The sequence below is a fragment of the Camelina sativa genome, chromosome 19, assembly GCF_000633955.1.
Source record: "Camelina sativa cultivar DH55 chromosome 19, Cs, whole genome shotgun sequence".
Lineage (NCBI taxonomy): Eukaryota > Viridiplantae > Streptophyta > Magnoliopsida > Brassicales > Brassicaceae > Camelina > Camelina sativa.
The window spans coordinates 14,275,240-14,293,314 of record NC_025703.1 but is presented as its reverse complement, the minus strand read 5'-3'; the positions used below and the strand labels follow the sequence as shown (position 1 = coordinate 14,293,314).

The 18,075-nt window shown below is 34.1% G+C and overlaps 3 protein-coding genes across 3 annotated transcripts; all 3 read left to right on the top strand.

Moving 5' to 3' along the window:
- On the top strand, positions 15-1,981 carry LOC104766316 (9-cis-epoxycarotenoid dioxygenase NCED6, chloroplastic-like). The gene has a single exon (XM_010490177.2). The coding sequence runs from the start codon at positions 71-73 to the stop codon at positions 1,817-1,819; it is 1,749 nt and encodes a 582-aa protein (XP_010488479.1). The 5' UTR covers positions 15-70; the 3' UTR covers positions 1,820-1,981.
- On the top strand, positions 8,576-9,167 carry LOC109131017 (CLAVATA3/ESR (CLE)-related protein 19). The gene has a single exon (XM_019241302.1). The coding sequence runs from the start codon at positions 8,668-8,670 to the stop codon at positions 8,896-8,898; it is 231 nt and encodes a 76-aa protein (XP_019096847.1). The 5' UTR covers positions 8,576-8,667; the 3' UTR covers positions 8,899-9,167.
- LOC104766315 (probable pectate lyase 9) lies at positions 13,511-16,425 on the top strand. Its single transcript, XM_010490176.2, has 7 exons — positions 13,511-13,661; positions 13,838-13,897; positions 14,230-14,310; positions 14,856-15,498; positions 15,575-15,678; positions 15,769-15,907; positions 15,990-16,425. The coding sequence occupies exons 1-7, from the start codon at positions 13,555-13,557 to the stop codon at positions 16,212-16,214; spliced, it is 1,359 nt and encodes a 452-aa protein (XP_010488478.1). The 5' UTR covers positions 13,511-13,554; the 3' UTR covers positions 16,215-16,425.

Genomic DNA, 18,075 nt, shown 5'->3' with positions numbered 1-18,075 from the left:
AACCTTTACTTATAAAACGTGACAATACTTTTCATGTTTATGCTTAAGGTCGCTCACAAAGTAACCCACCATGCAACACTCTCTTCGTTCTGATCTTCTTCGTTCGAAGACTTCTTCTTCTCATTCTCATTTACTTCCACAAACCAAAAATGTAAACATCTCCCGAAGAGTTCTTATCAACCCTTTCAAGATAACAACACTTCCTGATCTCCCTCCTCTCTTCAAATCTCCGGTCACGCCACCACCGGTTAAGCTCAAACCAACCCATCCAAACTTAAACCCTCTCCAGAAGCTAGCGGCTTCGATGCTCGACAAGATAGAGTCCTCTATCGTCATACCGATGGAGCAGAATCGACCGCTTCCTAAACCGACCGATCCAGCGGTTCAATTATCAGGTAACTTCGCTCCGGTTCAAGAATGTCCGGTTCAAAACGGTTTAGAAGTCGTTGGTCAGATTCCTTCTTGTCTACGAGGAGTTTACGTACGTAACGGCGCTAACCCTATGTTTCCACCGTTAGCCGGACATCATTTGTTTGACGGTGACGGAATGATTCACGCCGTTAGTATCGGTTCTGATAACAAGGTTAGTTACAGCTGTCGGTACACTAAAACGAACCGGCTTGTTGAAGAAACCAAGCTTGGAAGATCGGTTTTTCCTAAACCAATCGGCGAGCTTCACGGCCATTCCGGTCTAGCTCGACTCGCTCTCTTCGCCGCTCGAGCTGGGATAGGTCTCGTGGACGGTACACGTGGCATGGGTGTAGCCAACGCCGGTCTTGTCTTCTTCAACGGGAGGTTATTAGCCATGTCGGAAGATGATCTCCCTTACCAAGTGAAGATCGACGGTCAAGGAGACCTCGAGACGATCGGACGGTTCGGGTTCGACGATCAGGTCGACTTCTCAGTGATAGCGCATCCTAAGGTGGACGCTACCACAGGTGATCTGCACACGCTGAGCTACAACGTTTTGAGGAAACCTCATCTCAGGTATCTTAAATTCGACACGTGCGGGAAAAAGACACGTGACGTGGACATCACGCTCCCGGAACCTACGATGATTCATGATTTCGCCATAACCGAGAATTTTGTCGTCATACCGGATCAGCAAATGGTATTCAAATTAACCGAAATGATTCGGGGCGGGTCACCGGTTATCTACGATAAAGAGAAAATGTCGAGATTTGGGGTTTTGTCAAAGCAGGATCAGACCGGGTCGGGTATAAATTGGGTCGACGTACCGGATTGTTTCTGTTTCCATCTATGGAACGCGTGGGAAGAGAGAACCGAAGATGGAGATCCGGTTATTGTCGTACTCGGGTCGTGTATGAGTCCACCCGACACGATCTTCAGTGAATCAGGAGAACCAACCCGGATTGAGTTAAGTGAGATCCGGTTAAACATGCGGACAAAAGAATCGAACCGGAGGGTTATTGTAACCGGGATAAATTTAGAAGCGGGTCAAATAAACCGCAGTTTCGTGGGACGGCAAAACCGGTTTGTTTACTTGGCAATAGCTGATCCTTGGCCTAAATGCAGTGGCATCGCTAAGGTGGATATTGAAAACGGCACCGTTACAAAGTTTAATTACGGACCTGGCCGGTTTGGTGGCGAACCGTATTTTGTACCAGAAAAGGATGGAGAAGACGAAGGTTATGTAATGGGGTTTGTTACGGACGAAGAAAGAAACGAGTCGGAGTTTGTCGTGGTTGATGCAACGGATATGAAGCAAGTCGCCGTGGTGCGTCTGCCGGAGAGGGTACCTTACGGTTTCCATGGAACGTTCGTGAGCGAGAATCAGTTGAAAGAACAAGTTTCCTGATCGCAATTGTAATGCAACCCCTAGTTTAAGTTACTCATATTGATTATTTTAGTGGTGTTGGCTTCTTTAGCGTAATTATTATTAGTTTTAGTAATGATTCTCTAAATTATTCATAAAATGTAGCTGATGATGATATAAACAAAGAAGTCCAATTTCTAGTACCGTAATGAGTTTATCGTAACGTGATAAAACTTTAAAATGTTGGTAATGTACCACTTTCATGTGTGTTTTATTTCAAACTTTATTATATATAACAACATTCAATTTTGATTCAAATGTTATTTATCTATATTGTCGTTACATACTGAAACAGCAATAATCTAAATCATTACCTTTGACACGCTAAGGACTCCGTGACTTTGTAACAAATTTAGAATTAGAATTATTGGTTTAGAAGTTAGAACGAAGTTAGAAGTAACCGAAAAAAAACTCATTGTCCCACGTGATCCAAAAGCAAAACATTAATGTTTCAGATTCCACTAATTAATTTGTGTGTTACTTTTATAATTGAAAAATTTGTAACTATTAGTAATAAGGTTGAAGTGGTCCATTTTTTTTTTTTTTCATATAACGTTTTTGCAGCCAATAAAACTTGGGACCCTATAAAATGTCACCAGAGCGATGAATGATAGTTGTCACTAGCTAAAATTAAGTGACTATAATAGTATTCGAAAAACTATGGGGCCATGCATTTGTTATGGAGTTTTTGTGTAGTAGTCTATCACTCAAAGGTTTGTTCAGTTATTCGCATAATTTCAATAAAAACCTATACCATGATTGGGTCAATGGAATCTAGATTCATCATTGAAGGTAAACTGTGTTTCCTAACAAGAACAACAAATAAACCCTTACTATATATACATAAGTCTTGTGGGTTTCAATTGTAAACTGTAAAGTATGTGTTTTGATATTTGGTGCAGAGACAATTTTGGGAAACTGGCTGTGAAAAAAGAGTTGTGGAGTGTTAGTTTTTAAGATCGCCATGAAAATTAGTAAATGCGAGTATAATTTGTTAATATATTTTAATTTAGTAAATTAGTTGATCAGAAATTTGTACAGATGCTCGAATACTTTTTGACTTTACTTTTCTATGGGTTAGAAATTTCCGATTACCTTTTAATTTGACTATATTTATTCCAAAACCCATTTATGACAAGCGTTTTCCAATGACTTGATTTGTTAAAAAAACAAGTCGAAAATAGAATATATTATAAAACAATTTCGGATAAAATCCGTAGTTAAAACTGGATAACTTTTTGTGTAGTATCTACGCCAGTTTTTTCTTTTGGAGAATGTACAAAAAAAAATCTACAACAGATCTATAGATGTCAATAGAACTCGATATTAAACATGAACTTCATTTTAATAATATTTAAGAAAAAATGTTATAATAGAAAGTTCTTAAAAATCCAATTATATGTTTTATTGATAGATCAAACATAATAAGTTCTGAAATGTGCAACCATGTTTTTGATATTTAGAAAAAAATATATTGAACTTAAACATATCTCTATCAATCTTAAGATCTATAACTTTGTTTTTTATATTGGTTTCCAACATGTTTAGATTTAGTACTTTTTTTGGTAGAAGTCTACTTCGGATAAGATGCTAATTGATTTTGGATTTAGCTTAATCTATGAACGATTACGATAAGGAGACGTAGTTTATAATATTGATGATACTTTCCAGTTTAGAACATTGCTATATTGATAGTTTACTCACACAACAACTTGATTGTGTTAGTTGCTTTAAAAATATCAACTAATGAAACAGCGGAAAACAAAACAAGAACGTAGAGGAAAAAGCTAATCTCTATGTACATACATATAAGCATAAGTGCATAGCATCATAAACAAGAAAGGATCCAAAAACTTATCAACACATGTACTAACTTCTAATAAAACATATAGATACCTATCTTTTTTAAAATCCAAAATACTCACAACTCTCCATTCAAATAAATAGTGGTTGAGATTTTGGATCAACTAGTTATCCACAATCTATCCTCTCTTTATATTTTTTTTAAAAAAATAATAACAAACGAGGAATTATGGACGAGGCTCATAACATCTGTCGAGGAGATTTTATTTGTTTCCTTCCCCAAATGGAACAGAACTAAAAAAGCTAAAAGATGCACAATTTTTAGAATGTCCGAAAACTTCCCATGACTTAAAAACTCACTTGATATTGTCACAGATAATTAATCAGATATAATTTAATTATATGTTGAAAATTATAACTATTGTGTCAAAAATTGCTATGAAAATTAGTAACAATATTTTATTATTCAACATGCATTTGCTTGTGAGCTTCAACATCTCATTTTTAGAGAGTCAAGATGATCGCCGGTCGTAATTCTTAAGAGAGTTAACTATCAAGGAGGATGGTTCATAGTTTGTTTGTCCATGTGCAAAAACAAAATGGCCTTATATTATACAGAATAATGACTAATTTAAACCTGTGTAACCATTAAAAAATAATCAGTAGAGAACACATGATTTTACCGGATTGTCTTCAACCGCTCATAATTAAGTGTGTTAACGAAATTTGGTATGTGCAGTTGCACACTTCACAACCATTCAAAACTGCTTCTGGATATCACCATCGACTATATTGTCACAAATCTATCGCGTAACGTTGTTACATATATTTTACCTTGTTGGAATTTAAAACAGAATGATGTTTGATTTTGCTATTGCTTTTCACCCGACTTGGTTTCCTAATTTGATATAGGCTTCGTTAGGCTGAACTTGGACTTCTAATAATTGGTCCATTTAACATTGAAATGATATCCCTTTTTTCCAATTTTTGCCTCTCCTATAGTAATCCTCATCCCCTCTTCTTCTTACTCGCACGTACATAGCAAAAAAAAAAAAAAAATTTACAATAATATCTTAAATTTATAGCTAGCTACGAGTTTCAGAAGTATTGCAATAGTTTACAAATATTAAATTTCACTACATATAAATTGATATATATATATGTTTGTCGTTATAATAACTGATTTTTTTTGAATCTTTATGTAAAACACACTACATGTTGGCGTATGTATGAGATTTTAATGGTATTAAATTAAAACAGTAATTACAGTATTACACCAATACAAATATGTTAATTACATGTCGGATTTTTTTTCATTTTAGGTATACGTGAGAGAATTAAAATATCAAAATATGTTTACAAAATTATAAATTCGAATGAGATCGGGACTAGCTAGTGTCTGTTTTAAAAATCTCCGCCTAGTACCGATTACGTCCCGTAAAATTGTTAGGCTCACCCTCTCCGCCTTGATTAATGACTAATCCCCGCCTAGCATCGATTATCCGATTATACCGTCTAATTCGATGAATTCCCGCTTAATTTTGTATATACCGATTATTTTTGGAGCCAAATATAAATCAAATATATTTATTTTTGTTATTTAAACATTTAAATTAAGAGTTTATGATGTTTTACGATAACTAATGTACAAACTTTTAATTAAAATCATAATTTTTTTCTTTAAAATTACGTTTTTATGTGTTTACCGTAGTTTTAAAGACAATACTATAGTTTTATATTTTATTTGATATTTTTCTTTTCACATAAATAGAATTATATATATATTTAGTACTATATATTTTTAATTTATTAATAATTTAATAAAATAACCTTAAAACTAATCCCCGATTAATCCCCGTTTTAACACTGATTTTCTCGCTAGGTGCTAGGTCCACCCCAACCACCCGACTAGCGCCTAGCAATTTCTAAAACAGGGCTATACGCTAAGTAAAGTGGATGGAAACAAGGTAGACGAAAAAAGAACCTGAAATCGATATGGACGTAGGTTTTGTTGTAGTTTTAAGTTTTGTTTTAAGGTTAACATCAGTTTATGTTGTTTCGCGTACATTAAAATAATACTAGTATGTTTTTCACTGAAAATAATGAACGAAGTGGAAGAAGAAATCAATAATTTAAAGAAACATTTATGCTTTACTTGTACCTTACATTATATTTGGGCTATGTATGTTTTTTCAAACTTTGCTTAAAAATAATTTACTTTGTAGAGCCTTTTATTTGTTGTAAATTTTTTTTGTCGTGCTTTCTTATCTTATTCGTTATTTACGATAAGAAAACTAGAGATATGTTTGTAAATGTTCGATCAAAATCTTTACTGATCGTGTTTAGTCTCTTTCTTCTCCTTCTGTGCCTTGACTCTCCCATAAGGTGTGCCCTCAAACCAAATGAACTTATGTATATATAAACTTTTAACATCATTTTTTGCAGTTTTTTCCATCTAAAATTTTATATTCAATCCCTAAAAATATATAGTTGGAAGAGTTCTTTGGAGACTAAACCGTAAGGGAGATGCATACAAAGATACAGAAACAAAGAGAACTAATACTTGAGGATCAGAACCAAAACCCGAACACAAGAAAGATCAACAACCAACTTAAATTTAAAACCTGGCCAAATAACCAGGAACTAAAAGCAATCTACATTTCTGGAGACCCTTGGATACAGTCATACAGACAAATCAAGGCAGCCAACATACGCTACGCGACCATACGTTAAAGGAATCTTCCTCTACGGATGAAATATTAGCTCAGATTCTGAAAACTGAGGCTTCATAACACATAAAGAAAACAATACAAATTGAGCCACCAACAATCTTTTAGCAATAAAACAACACAAACCTAGGGTTCATATCACTTTTGCAGTTATAGCATGTATTATATATATATATATATATATATATTAGCAAACTAGTGGTCTAGGAATTGGATTATACCCATTATAGATTCACAACTTAGTACTAGAAAAGAACTTTAAAAACTTGTAAAATTGCACCTTTGCCACATGCTACGAAATGCTCTAATCAGTATATACATACACATGCAAAATGCAAACACATCATTTAATGTTTGCACAAAATCTAACAGTAGTTAATGTTTACTCATGCCTAACTGTATTTGTCAGCTTTTGGTAGTAATAGTATAGCCCCTTAGTCTATGTCTACGTAGAATTTGCTTCGTTAAAATTAACTCTTGTCTTTTATCTTCTTGCTTACATGTGCCTTCATCCACACTAGTTTGCCAGTTCTTCAGAAATCATCTTTTTGTTTTTTTGTTTTACTTATAAACTTCCGAAATTGCTTGTTTTCAAAAATATATGTACGATATGTTTGATAAAATAAAATTACAAGCAAATATTTGAAATATCTTATTTATGAGAATAAAACTCTTTGCCGTAATTAATTAAATTTACATGTTGTTGTACTGGACAAGATATCTAAACCTAGGTTAATAACGACTTAGCTTTCGAATCTAGAGGAACCATTGTTTGTGTGTATTAAATAGTACAGTATTGGGAAACCATTGATTAAAAATGATCCAAATTAAATTTTCATTTGACACGTGTTTTGAAATTGTAAAACAAATAACCTTTTATTTAGAAAGCTAGTTACATATATAGATTTCACAATCCACCATTTGACTAACGCTTTTAACCAATGTGCCAATTTTTAAATATATAATATCGATCCCACCAAGAGGTATTTGAAATTTTTTGTTAAGACGATAGCATTAAATAAAAGTCCACTTCACTGTAGACGAATAAAATACAGATAATATATACTATTGATAAATCTGAATGTGTTTTTTTTTTAATAAAGATTATGATGTTATTAGTTTACTTGATTTTTTTGCAATTTTCTCTACATCAAACGAATGATCGTTCTGTTCAGAGACTTAATACAGATAATTTGGTTTACTTACCCTTTTGTATCGTACAAATTCAAAAGTTAGGGTTACACAAATATTCTAGATAGTTACTATATTAATATACATGGACAAGATAGTTTGAAGTTTTCTTTCAACATGTCTGCATTTAAACTCTCATGTCGTTTGTTTAAGTTTGTTCGATAAACAAGTGATATATATACAGTAAATATTTTGCTTATTTATTGACTGCTAAATTTTATTGTTTCGATGATACCCTAAAAATAAACATGTGGTATATATTGACTGCTAAGTTTCACAAATACTATATTGGAAAGTCGATAAATTGAAAGAATAGGGATGGTGTGAAGTTGAAAATGAGGGAAAAAAGAGAAGTTAATGCGTTTGATGGAAATTGAAAGTGGCTAGTAGGAGAGGAAGCAAGTAAGCATGGGTTCCATTTTCACCTCTTCACTTGCTTTAATTCTCACTTCTGAAATAATACACTTTCCATGTGCTTTGCTTCAAAGGATTCTCACTTTCTCCTATTCTTCTTCACCTAATAAAACACATACTAATTTTAAATCATACTTATTAATTTGCATGATGCATGTCGTGAGAAAAGTAACAATTTTTCTTTTGAAAATGTTAGAAATGTTTGACAAATCTATGACGATTCGTCGTCCGTAGTGAATCGTAAATGTTTAGACCTCATCAACGGAAGCAGAATGTTTGGGTTTTTATTCATTAGAGAGAAAAACTATTTATTGTGTTCAATTATAACTTGTCGGCTTTATAACTGTTACCATATATGTGTCCACAGGCTCACTTAATGAGGCTGTGACTTATGAACCTTCAAATCAAAGACATAAGTAAAAAGACCTTTTTACATAGTGAACCGAGGAAAAAAGGAACATGCATGATTTCCACATAATTACCTAATTATTTATAAGCTAAAATATGGTTTCATTTAGTTACATGGTTTCATAGATTTATTTTTTAAATGCACCGTAGCTTGTATATAAATATATTCACTCTAATTCTCTTTGCCCTTTTATCAAACGTCGCTATTTATAACAATCTAACTTTTGCTTCCCTTCATTCCCATTATATCCCCATCAAACAAACAAAAACGACCAAAACTAGGAAATGAAGATGAAAGGTATGATGATATTGGCTTCTTCTCTCCTTATTCTTGCCTTCACTCATCACTCAGAATCAGCTTCAATGCGGAGTTTACTGATGAAGAATGGATCATATGAAGAAGAAGAAGAACAACAAGTTCTTAAGTATGACTCCATGAGAACAATCACAAACTCTTCGGCTCTGGACTCAAAAAGAGTAATTCCCACGGGTCCAAATCCACTTCACAACAGGTAACTTTGATAACTGAAGAACAAGATAATGCTATGTGTATCTATCTTCTTGTGTATTGCAGTGTTGAATGTATAAGGAGGATATTTCCTAATTATGTTTGATTAATTATTAATTCTCCTTTCAACGCTTCTTTGTTTGATACTTGTATTTAAAGTGATTTAAGGATACCATATGAAAACCATTGTACTGGGGAACAAGGTTGGCTAGCTAATTAATGTAAACGACATATAATTCAGAAACCAAACGTTGGAGCGAAGTGGAGGTTGATTGTTCCACTTGTTCCGTTCTCTCACAGTTCGTATAGATCGATTGTAAAATATTGCATGGTTGATGTAATGATGTTTGTTCCGATCATATGTGATCATCTAAAGCCAATATATATTTACATACAAGAACTATACGTGTATTTGACATCAGCAAAAACAATATATGTATGCGTATATTTATATATATATACATGAATGTAAAATGAAACAAGATTATAAAGATAATTAGGAGGAGGTTGACACTTCAATTAATCTTCTGAATTTGTATTGTGCATAGACTATTGGACTTTTCGGGGCAGAAGTTTCTGAAAATGCAATTAAATCCACTTATGTCAGAAAAAACTCACTTTATAGTTAATACTTAGTGTCTGTCTCCCAAAAGTAATAATACCTAATGTGTTTAACCCATATGGATATATTCTTCACTTTCTGGTATGCTCACTTATGATGCCTTGATTGGAAGCTTTTTTTTAATTTTATCATCCAATCAACATTTATTAGGAGAGCATATAAGGGAGCATTTAGAAGCTGCAGATGCTCTCATATGCTTTCTTCTTGTATGCTTTTATTTGAAGCATTCCCCAAGCATATAACTCTAAAATATTAATATATATTAAAATCATTTTAAATAATTAATTTATTTTGTAAAAATAGAAAATTATGATTTCATAAAAGATAAATTTATTTGTTATAAGATAATATATTAAAAACTACTTAATGTTATTATGTAAAATAATATAATAATTTATTTAATACTTTAAAATATTAATGTGGATATAATGTTTATAATATATATTATTGTTTTATTTTAGTTTAATCTATTATATTATATATATTTTAAAAATTTATTGAAATTAAAAATCCAAATATAGATATAAACTTTTATAAAAAAAATATAATATATATTAATTATTTGTAATTAATGTGTTACATTAGAAATATATAATTAAAAATTATTAAATTATACATTTATATATATAACAATTTATTAAATATATTAAATGTAAAATATATTTTTAAAATTTATATAACAATGAGTGATAATTAATTTTAAAAATGAAACACATTTAAATTATATTTTTTAATTAATGTCATATATTAATATAAATATAATATCTAATACTCTACTGTTATACCAATCAACTAAATGTGTTATATTACTCAGAGCATATGCACCATAATGCTAATGCTGCATAATGCTAATGCTCTAGTATATGTGGTTCCAATCAAGCCCTGAGTATGCGGAATAAGTAAAACTGAAAAACCTTAATTAACATTCAGCTGGGGTTTTGGTTGTTTTGGTAGGACTTGAGTTCGATATGGTAAAATCAAAAGTAATTTTCACTGATCTCAGAAGTGATATTGGATAGCTACAATTTTTATATCAAAAGTAATTTTGTAATTTTTTTTGTTTAAAAGGCAAGAATATCTAGAAACTCAAATTTTACTAGATAATATAAGTAAACCGGTAAGCATATCTCTTTGATTTATTCCTTCATCTATCAGTTTCTTGACCTCTCTACAACGACTTGGTTATGTTTGCGGGCAAATGTTTTCGATCCTGTTTGACTTGGGTGAACCTAGGATCCGTGATGAGATTGTGAGTATTGATGTTGGGGTAGATTCTCAGCATGTCTTCTTGCGTCCAAAAGAATCAATCAGTGCGGTGAACTAGTGAATGAAGCACCCGGACACGTTTCTCTGGACTAAGTTCGATACCCAACTTTAGTTTCTTGTTTGCTTTGTCGGGCCAAATTATCGCTTCGTGTGTTTCATCGGATGAGGAGGTTATGCATTTTGGGCATGCACATGGAACTTATTATTAGCAGAGATTATATTGCATGTGTTATGCTTTATTTATTTAAGAAAGGCAAGTTAGTTGGATTCATCTTATATCCGTCTTAATACCTCGAAATATCTAAAATTAACATAGAGATTTCTTTCTTATCAAAAAAAGAAACAGAGAGATTTCAAATAGGAATAAGTTGTGAGAGTCTTGTTAGAGTCCTAGGGACTCTTATCTCTGTGAAAGGCGTGTTACCGTGGGCGAACTTGACTACTTGAGGCCATATATGACCACTATGTTAGGAAGTGTTTTCATATCGGGCAGATTCATTCTACACGCAATTAATAAAAGAGAAATTCTATGAATATAGAATATCCTTTCTTATTGAATTCACAAAGGCAATTACAGACAATCAAATATGTATAACGGCATAGTATACAATACACAAGTCCACTAATATAACATATGGCCCAATAGAAATCTACATAAATCCCAACATGGTAGATAATCAAAATTTGAACGTGCAATCGTTTTTGTAAAATCAGACAAAAAGTAATTTCGTTGCATAATCGTTATTTATTGTTGTGGTCGAATAATTGAAAATATAATAGTTGGGCCTCTATACCACTTGTCCACTTATCATAAAGAAAATTTGTTGGGCCATCAACATGAATTGAATTAAATAACAACAATTTAATTACCATTTTCATTGTCCTTTTATCTTGATATGTTCATATATATCTCTCTTAGACGCTTACTAATTATCATCATGATATTCTTCCATGGTCACGTAACGTATTACTCTTTTACTTAAACAAAGAGCTACAGAAATTTACTCTACATCATTTCGAACATTTTACGATAACATTCAAGTCAACTGTACTATCAAGTGTGAGGTAGACTAACAAAAAAAAAAAAACAGAGAATCCACCAAAAAAGTGATTGCGGTCAAATACAAAATCGCAAGAGAATCCAAAGATACAAAAGAAGATGGTCCTTCTCATGATGTAGGTGTAGCTTATTATATACAGAGAGAAACATCTAATAAGATTCCTACCACCTTTGACATTTTTACATGACTGGTCAAAGTCCTTGCGTGCATGTTCTTTCAGCTTTCATTTCCCGCCTGTAAATCTACCACTTGCTCTTGACTCTATTCTTGATAGAACAAAATCGGTACTACTTATCTAACCGACGTAATCTTAAAAAGTACGATCTTCTTTTTTTGTTTTTGTGACATATCTTCAAAAGCTTTGCTTCTTGTGGGTCGTGATATCTTACCATTGTTCCTATTATCTAGACGAGTGTCAATTCCGTTCCTCTTTCCAAAATGATTATGGAGACAATCACCTGATAGATACACTTTGTTTCCATCATTACTTTATATGAAAGATTAAATCAATAACTACATAATCTCTTAGCCTGATTGTCTATATATGTAACCGATTTCACTTACACTTTCTCCAAATTCAAAGCTACGAATAACACAATATCAAACAAAACAAATTAAAATCACAATACTTCACAAGGGTATAACCTCGCCCTTTTTACATTTTATCGTAACAGCAATCAACAGATAATAAAAGCCGGTTTGAAAGAACTCTTAATTAAGCGATGAGTGATAGCTTTCGGTTGATAAAGGTTTTCCTCCAACATTACGTAATTGACAAAAGAAAACATAAAAATTGATTAACGCAACCAAAAAATAGTAAGGCATAAACTTTTTTATAAACGTGTCTTAATTTCCTCGTTTTAGGTTCCAATCGTGCCTTTTAATTCCTTAATGCTTGCTTGCTCCATCATAAAGCTTAACATCTATATTAGTCAGAGCCGTGCGGACATAAACTGTGGCCGGAGGCGGTAAAAAAACAGAATTCTCCAATTCAATAAAATGAAATGTCAAAAAGTAATAAACACTAGTAATATAACAATGTTGTCAAAAAATAAACAACAAAATATATATTAAAAAATCTTTTCCTTTCTTCTTTACAATATTGTTATCCAAACATTCAAAATAAACTTTTCTAACCAAATTCTCTTTCGATATATAAAACAACTAAATCGCTTAATCTTACTTATGACATGTATCTTCTATAAATTAAAAACTTACGAGTGTAATCAAGTAATGGAATTTAAGTAATGATCATCGAATGATTAAGAACTAAATAGTTGGCAACGACGATAGAATTAAAAGCGAGAGAACAACAAACAACGTTGTGAAGAGAGAATGTTTACCCTAAATTTTACTATATAATGTTTAAGATATAGTCTTCAATTTTCTCCAAAATTGTGAGTACGGCCAAATTTTCTTTTATTCCCATTGAGGCACGGCTCTGATATTAGTAGACATTCATCTTTAATTTAGTGGCAGAATTGTGACCTTAACCAATAACAAGTTACAAGTGGACGTGGTTTAGTTTTGTAATTTATTCAAACAGAGTTAAAAAAAAATTCCTCCGTTTAGTAGCGGCGTCAATTTAACGACGACGTTAACGTTCGTTTCCGCAGTATATAAGGAGTGACGGTTTTCTTCTTCTTTTTTTGGTTATTAGTGACGGTTTTCTTGGAGCTTGTGCTACTCTCTCTCTCTCTCTCTCACAAATTACAATGGCGCCGTCTTCTCAGAAACTGACCAGTGCTTCTTGTTTCGTCTTGATCTTCTTCATCTTCGTTGTCTGCTTTCTCACATGGAACAAGGAAGTCTCTCCCTCAAGGTCTCTCTTGTCTCTAACTCGTCTCTGTACCTAAATATATCTCTGTTCTTGTTCTCAATTTCACATTTTTAGCTACTTTTTTCCAATGCTTCCTCTGTTTTTTTTTTTTTCTGAGCATCCTCATGTTTTTACTAGTCTATGGATTCTGAACTAACTTTTATTTGCTTTCTTTCTAGGAAGCTAAAAACAGAGGACTCACACTCACAGAGCTTTAACATTTCAACAATAGCGACCAGGTAAACAGAGAATCACACCATCTTTTTACTCTTTATTCGTCGATTCCAAACGTCAGATTCATTTCCAACCGTTGGGTTAACCAACTTTACTGCCCATTTCATTAGAAAAAGGATCCAACGGTTGAGCTTTTCTCTGTTCGTTACACTTCTTTTTTTTTTACGAAATTGTTTTTAATATATTCCACGTGAGTAAATATTTTTATTAACGAAGAAAATGTTTGGTTTATTAATATGATTACTTGCGTGTGAAATTCATTTACATGTTTAAGTAGTTTGTTGTTTTTGTTGTGTTTAGAAATTAATTTGTGGTTGGTTTGGTTGTCACTGATCAGGCTTCACGGTGTAGAGTTGAATGAACACGCAGTTCCTGATCCAGACAAAGTTGCACATGAGGTCGCTGCCCTTATTCAGATGTGAGTTTCCATATGTTATGTGAATGCATTTATTATACCTTTGGAATGTTTTTTCACTAAATTTGTAGTTAGAAATTCTTAACATTTTTATGAGAGAGGGAAGCATATAGTACAATCTTAGTAAAAATTTGACTAAGAAATTTTCAGTTCAGTGGGTTAGTGAAATTATTATTGGTGATCCATTTGGTGGGATTGAGACTTCCAGGAGATACCAAGAAAAACAGAAAAAAACATTGCTCGCTCATTTATTAATTTCTTTCATGAGAAAATATACACTTTTTTGGTATTGAGTTGCTATCATTCATTAGTTTCGCTGTTGTTAATGTGTAAATCCTTCTGGTGGAGACTTTTGATTTCTATCATCTACTAGCTTTTAGGATCCACATTAACTACTTTGTTGTCTTCAAATAGATAACAAAAAATTTCAATATGTTAGGTACGTAGGAACAAAATGGCTTTATGGTTAAATCCGGTAAATGAACAAAAAAACAAAGCCCTTTTACAACATTGTTTGTTCATTCTACATTCAATGTATTAAAACGCAGGAGTGAACAGAACATCACTGCAAGGAGGAAGCTTGGTTTCTTTTCATGTGGAAATGGCAATCTGATAGATGACTGTTGGCGTTGTGACCCTAACTGGTACAAAAAACGTAAACACCTAGCTGACTGTGGGATAGGGTTTGGAAGTAAAGCTATCGGTGGTCGTGATGGACGTTACTATGTGGTCACTGACCCGAGTGATGAGGACGTTGTGGATCCAAAGCTAGGAACTTTACGCTACGCAGTGATCCAGGTTGAGCCATTGTGGATTATCTTTAAAAGAGACATGGTGATAAGGTTGAAAGAAGAGCTGATCATGAACAGTATGAAAACCATTGATGCTCGTGGTGCCAACGTCCACATCGCCAATGGTGCTTGCATAACAATCCAGAATATAACCAACGTTATCATTCATGGCTTGCACATTCACGATTGCAAGATAACTGGTAACACAAGTGTCATAACCTCGCCAAGTCACTACGAACTGAGGGATATGGCTGATGGTGATGGTATAAATATATTTGGGTCAAGTCATAACTGGATCGACCACAATTCTCTCTCTAACTGTGCTGATGGTCTTGTTGATGTTGTCTCGGGTTCCACTGCCATTACCATTTCCAATAACCATTTCACTCACCACAATGAGGTTAATCAAACAGCTAAAATCCCTTCTCCTATTATTACAAAACTCTGTTTTCTTGATCATGACATTGTTGGGGCAGGTGATGTTGCTAGGCCACGCTGATTCGTACACACGAGACAAGCTGATGCAAGTTACCATTGCGTACAACCATTTTCGAGAGGGGCTCAAACAAAGAATGCCAAGGTAAAGATCTACAATGCATGTCACATTGTGTTCAATTAGGCATATTACTTGCAGTACAAGTTAAGAAAGACTTTGAGTATATTCATGCAGGTGCAGGTATGGGTATTTCCATGTGGTTAACAACGATTACACACACTGGGAAATGTATGCCATTGGAGGAAGTGCAAACCCAACTATAATCAGTCAAGGCAATAGATATGCTGCTCCTAAAAACCGCTTCGCCAAGGAGGTTCAACTCTTCCGTGTTTATGCTTGCTTATAAACAGAGAAAATTGATCTTTAATTAATTCCAAAGATTGAAAATTGGACAGGTAACAAAAAGAGTAGGCACAGAAGAAAATGAGTGGAAGAAGTGGAACTGGAGATCAGAAAATGACCTTCTAGTGAATGGAGCATTTTTCACCCCATCAGGGGATGGAGCATCAGCAAAAAAAGCACATGACTTAAGCTTACCAGCTAGACCAGCCTCAATGGTGGACTCAATCACTGCTACTGCAGGTGCTCTTGGTTGCCGCAGAGGGAAACGTTGCTACTAGTAATATCACTCTTGCAAACCATTAGTAGTTTATGTATACGATAAAACCTAACCCCTTTCACACATAGTAGCAAGTGTGAGAAGCTGTTTTCTTCTTCTGAATGGTAGAGAGTTTGGTGAACCTCCACTTGACAATATGAGCAAGCGCATGAAGCGTTGATCCATTGTTAGGATATAGTAGGATATGATTGTACCAAATCATATCTCTTAGCTTGGGAATCAAGAAAAAATCTAATCACTAAATATGTGATTTGATTGCATATATTTAGTAAGATTTACATCTATCCTTTAAGGATATATCTTTGTGTATATATAGAGCCTTATGGCCACTGATAATAAACAAAAAAACCTTTTCCATATTATGTTTTCTTTATCATCCATTCTATCTATTCCTCCGTGATTTTTAAGCTAGTGATTTGTAGTAAAAATACACCAGATAACAAGTTTTTTAGACAATTATCTCCACAAGATCTTGAAGGAAACAAAAAACTCTGTTCTTCTTTAATTCAAGATTCCTGCTCTCACGCAATGGAATTGGAGATGATGGTGATTCTTCTCGTACAAGAAAGCTTACGTTAACACTCGCTCTTTTAATCACCTAGACGGTTGTGTTGTGTTGGTGATTCTTGGTGCGGTTGTGGTTATCCGAGCGAGGAGGAATATTGATGGGGAAAAAGATTCTACATGAAGCTATAACTGGGAATCGAGGGAAATGGGAGTCAAACCGTAAAAAAGCAGGTGGGTCATCCCACACATGGTAATGGAGGTAAATAAATTCTACACAAAGCTTGTAATCGGTTTGGTCCTGGAAAATGTCAACAGACCCAAGCTTTCGATCTAATGGTGGTAGATGATACAAAGGATCAAAGGGTTTCATAATAGGATTCAAGCTAGCTGTCGGATCAGATTCATAGTTATGTATACACAAAGCAAGCCTCCAGATAGAACTAATAAACTGACCTCGACAAACAAATCTATCAAGCAACTCTCAAGATAATTAAACGGATGTATCCAAAGAGGTAACATTCGTAATGAGGTTGAGTACACAGATTTGGGCCTTAAAAGGTGAGAACATGGATCATTGTTTTTGATAGTGGGCCGAAGGGTGGTTACTGGGCCTAACAATGGATGCAGGTCCATTAGCGGGAACCCTAGAATCTCACCAGCTGAGCAGGAGGTGGTGATGGAGTGGCAGCGTAATGGCTAGTAGACATTCCGACTGGAGCCACTAGACACTGGTGGGTACATGGTCGGCGAAGGTCTGGAGTACCAAGCCTTTGCAGCGGAAAAGGGTTTGAAGAGGAGCAAAAGTAACCTCACTATCTCGGTTTCTCGAGGACATGAACTTCTTATCTAGAGAACGACAACACCGTGCATCGTCGTCTTACGCACCAGACAGAGAGATTCAGGCAAGGCGAGAATTTGTTCAGATCTGTGCCTTTGGAGAGGCGTCAGGTTCACTAGACTCATCAGAAGATACCAATGTTCTGCTACCGAAGAATCCTCGACTTGACCAAGCAGAGATAATCGGAACTAAAGAAGTTGAACTTGACTTAAAACTCTTAGTAATAGATATATGTAGAGAAGTTCTAACGCTAGTCATAAATTTTCGAAGGTTGATCAGCAAATTCACACGCTCATAAGGCAATGACCAACCAGAATTCGGCAGCAGGAATTCAAGATAATTAAACGGATGTATCCAAAGAGGTAACATTCGTAATGAGGTTGAGTACACAGATTTGGGCCTTAAAAGGTGAGAACATGGATCATTGTTTTTGGTAGTGGACCGAAGGGTGGTTACTGGGCCTAACAATGGATGCAGGTCCATTAGCGGGAACCCTAGAATCTCACCAGCTGAGCAG

Coding starts and splice junctions, on each gene's coding strand:
- LOC104766316 (XM_010490177.2), top strand. CDS start 71: ATGCAACACTCTCTTCGTTCTGATCTTCTTCGTTCGAAGACTTCTTCT.
- LOC109131017 (XM_019241302.1), top strand. CDS start 8,668: ATGAAGATGAAAGGTATGATGATATTGGCTTCTTCTCTCCTTATTCTT.
- LOC104766315 (XM_010490176.2), top strand. CDS start 13,555: ATGGCGCCGTCTTCTCAGAAACTGACCAGTGCTTCTTGTTTCGTCTTG. Junction 13,662..13,837: donor AAGGAAGTCTCTCCCTCAAG/GTCTCTCTTGTC, acceptor CTTTCTTTCTAG/GAAGCTAAAAACAGAGGACT. Junction 14,311..14,855: donor GTCGCTGCCCTTATTCAGAT/GTGAGTTTCCAT, acceptor ATTAAAACGCAG/GAGTGAACAGAACATCACTG.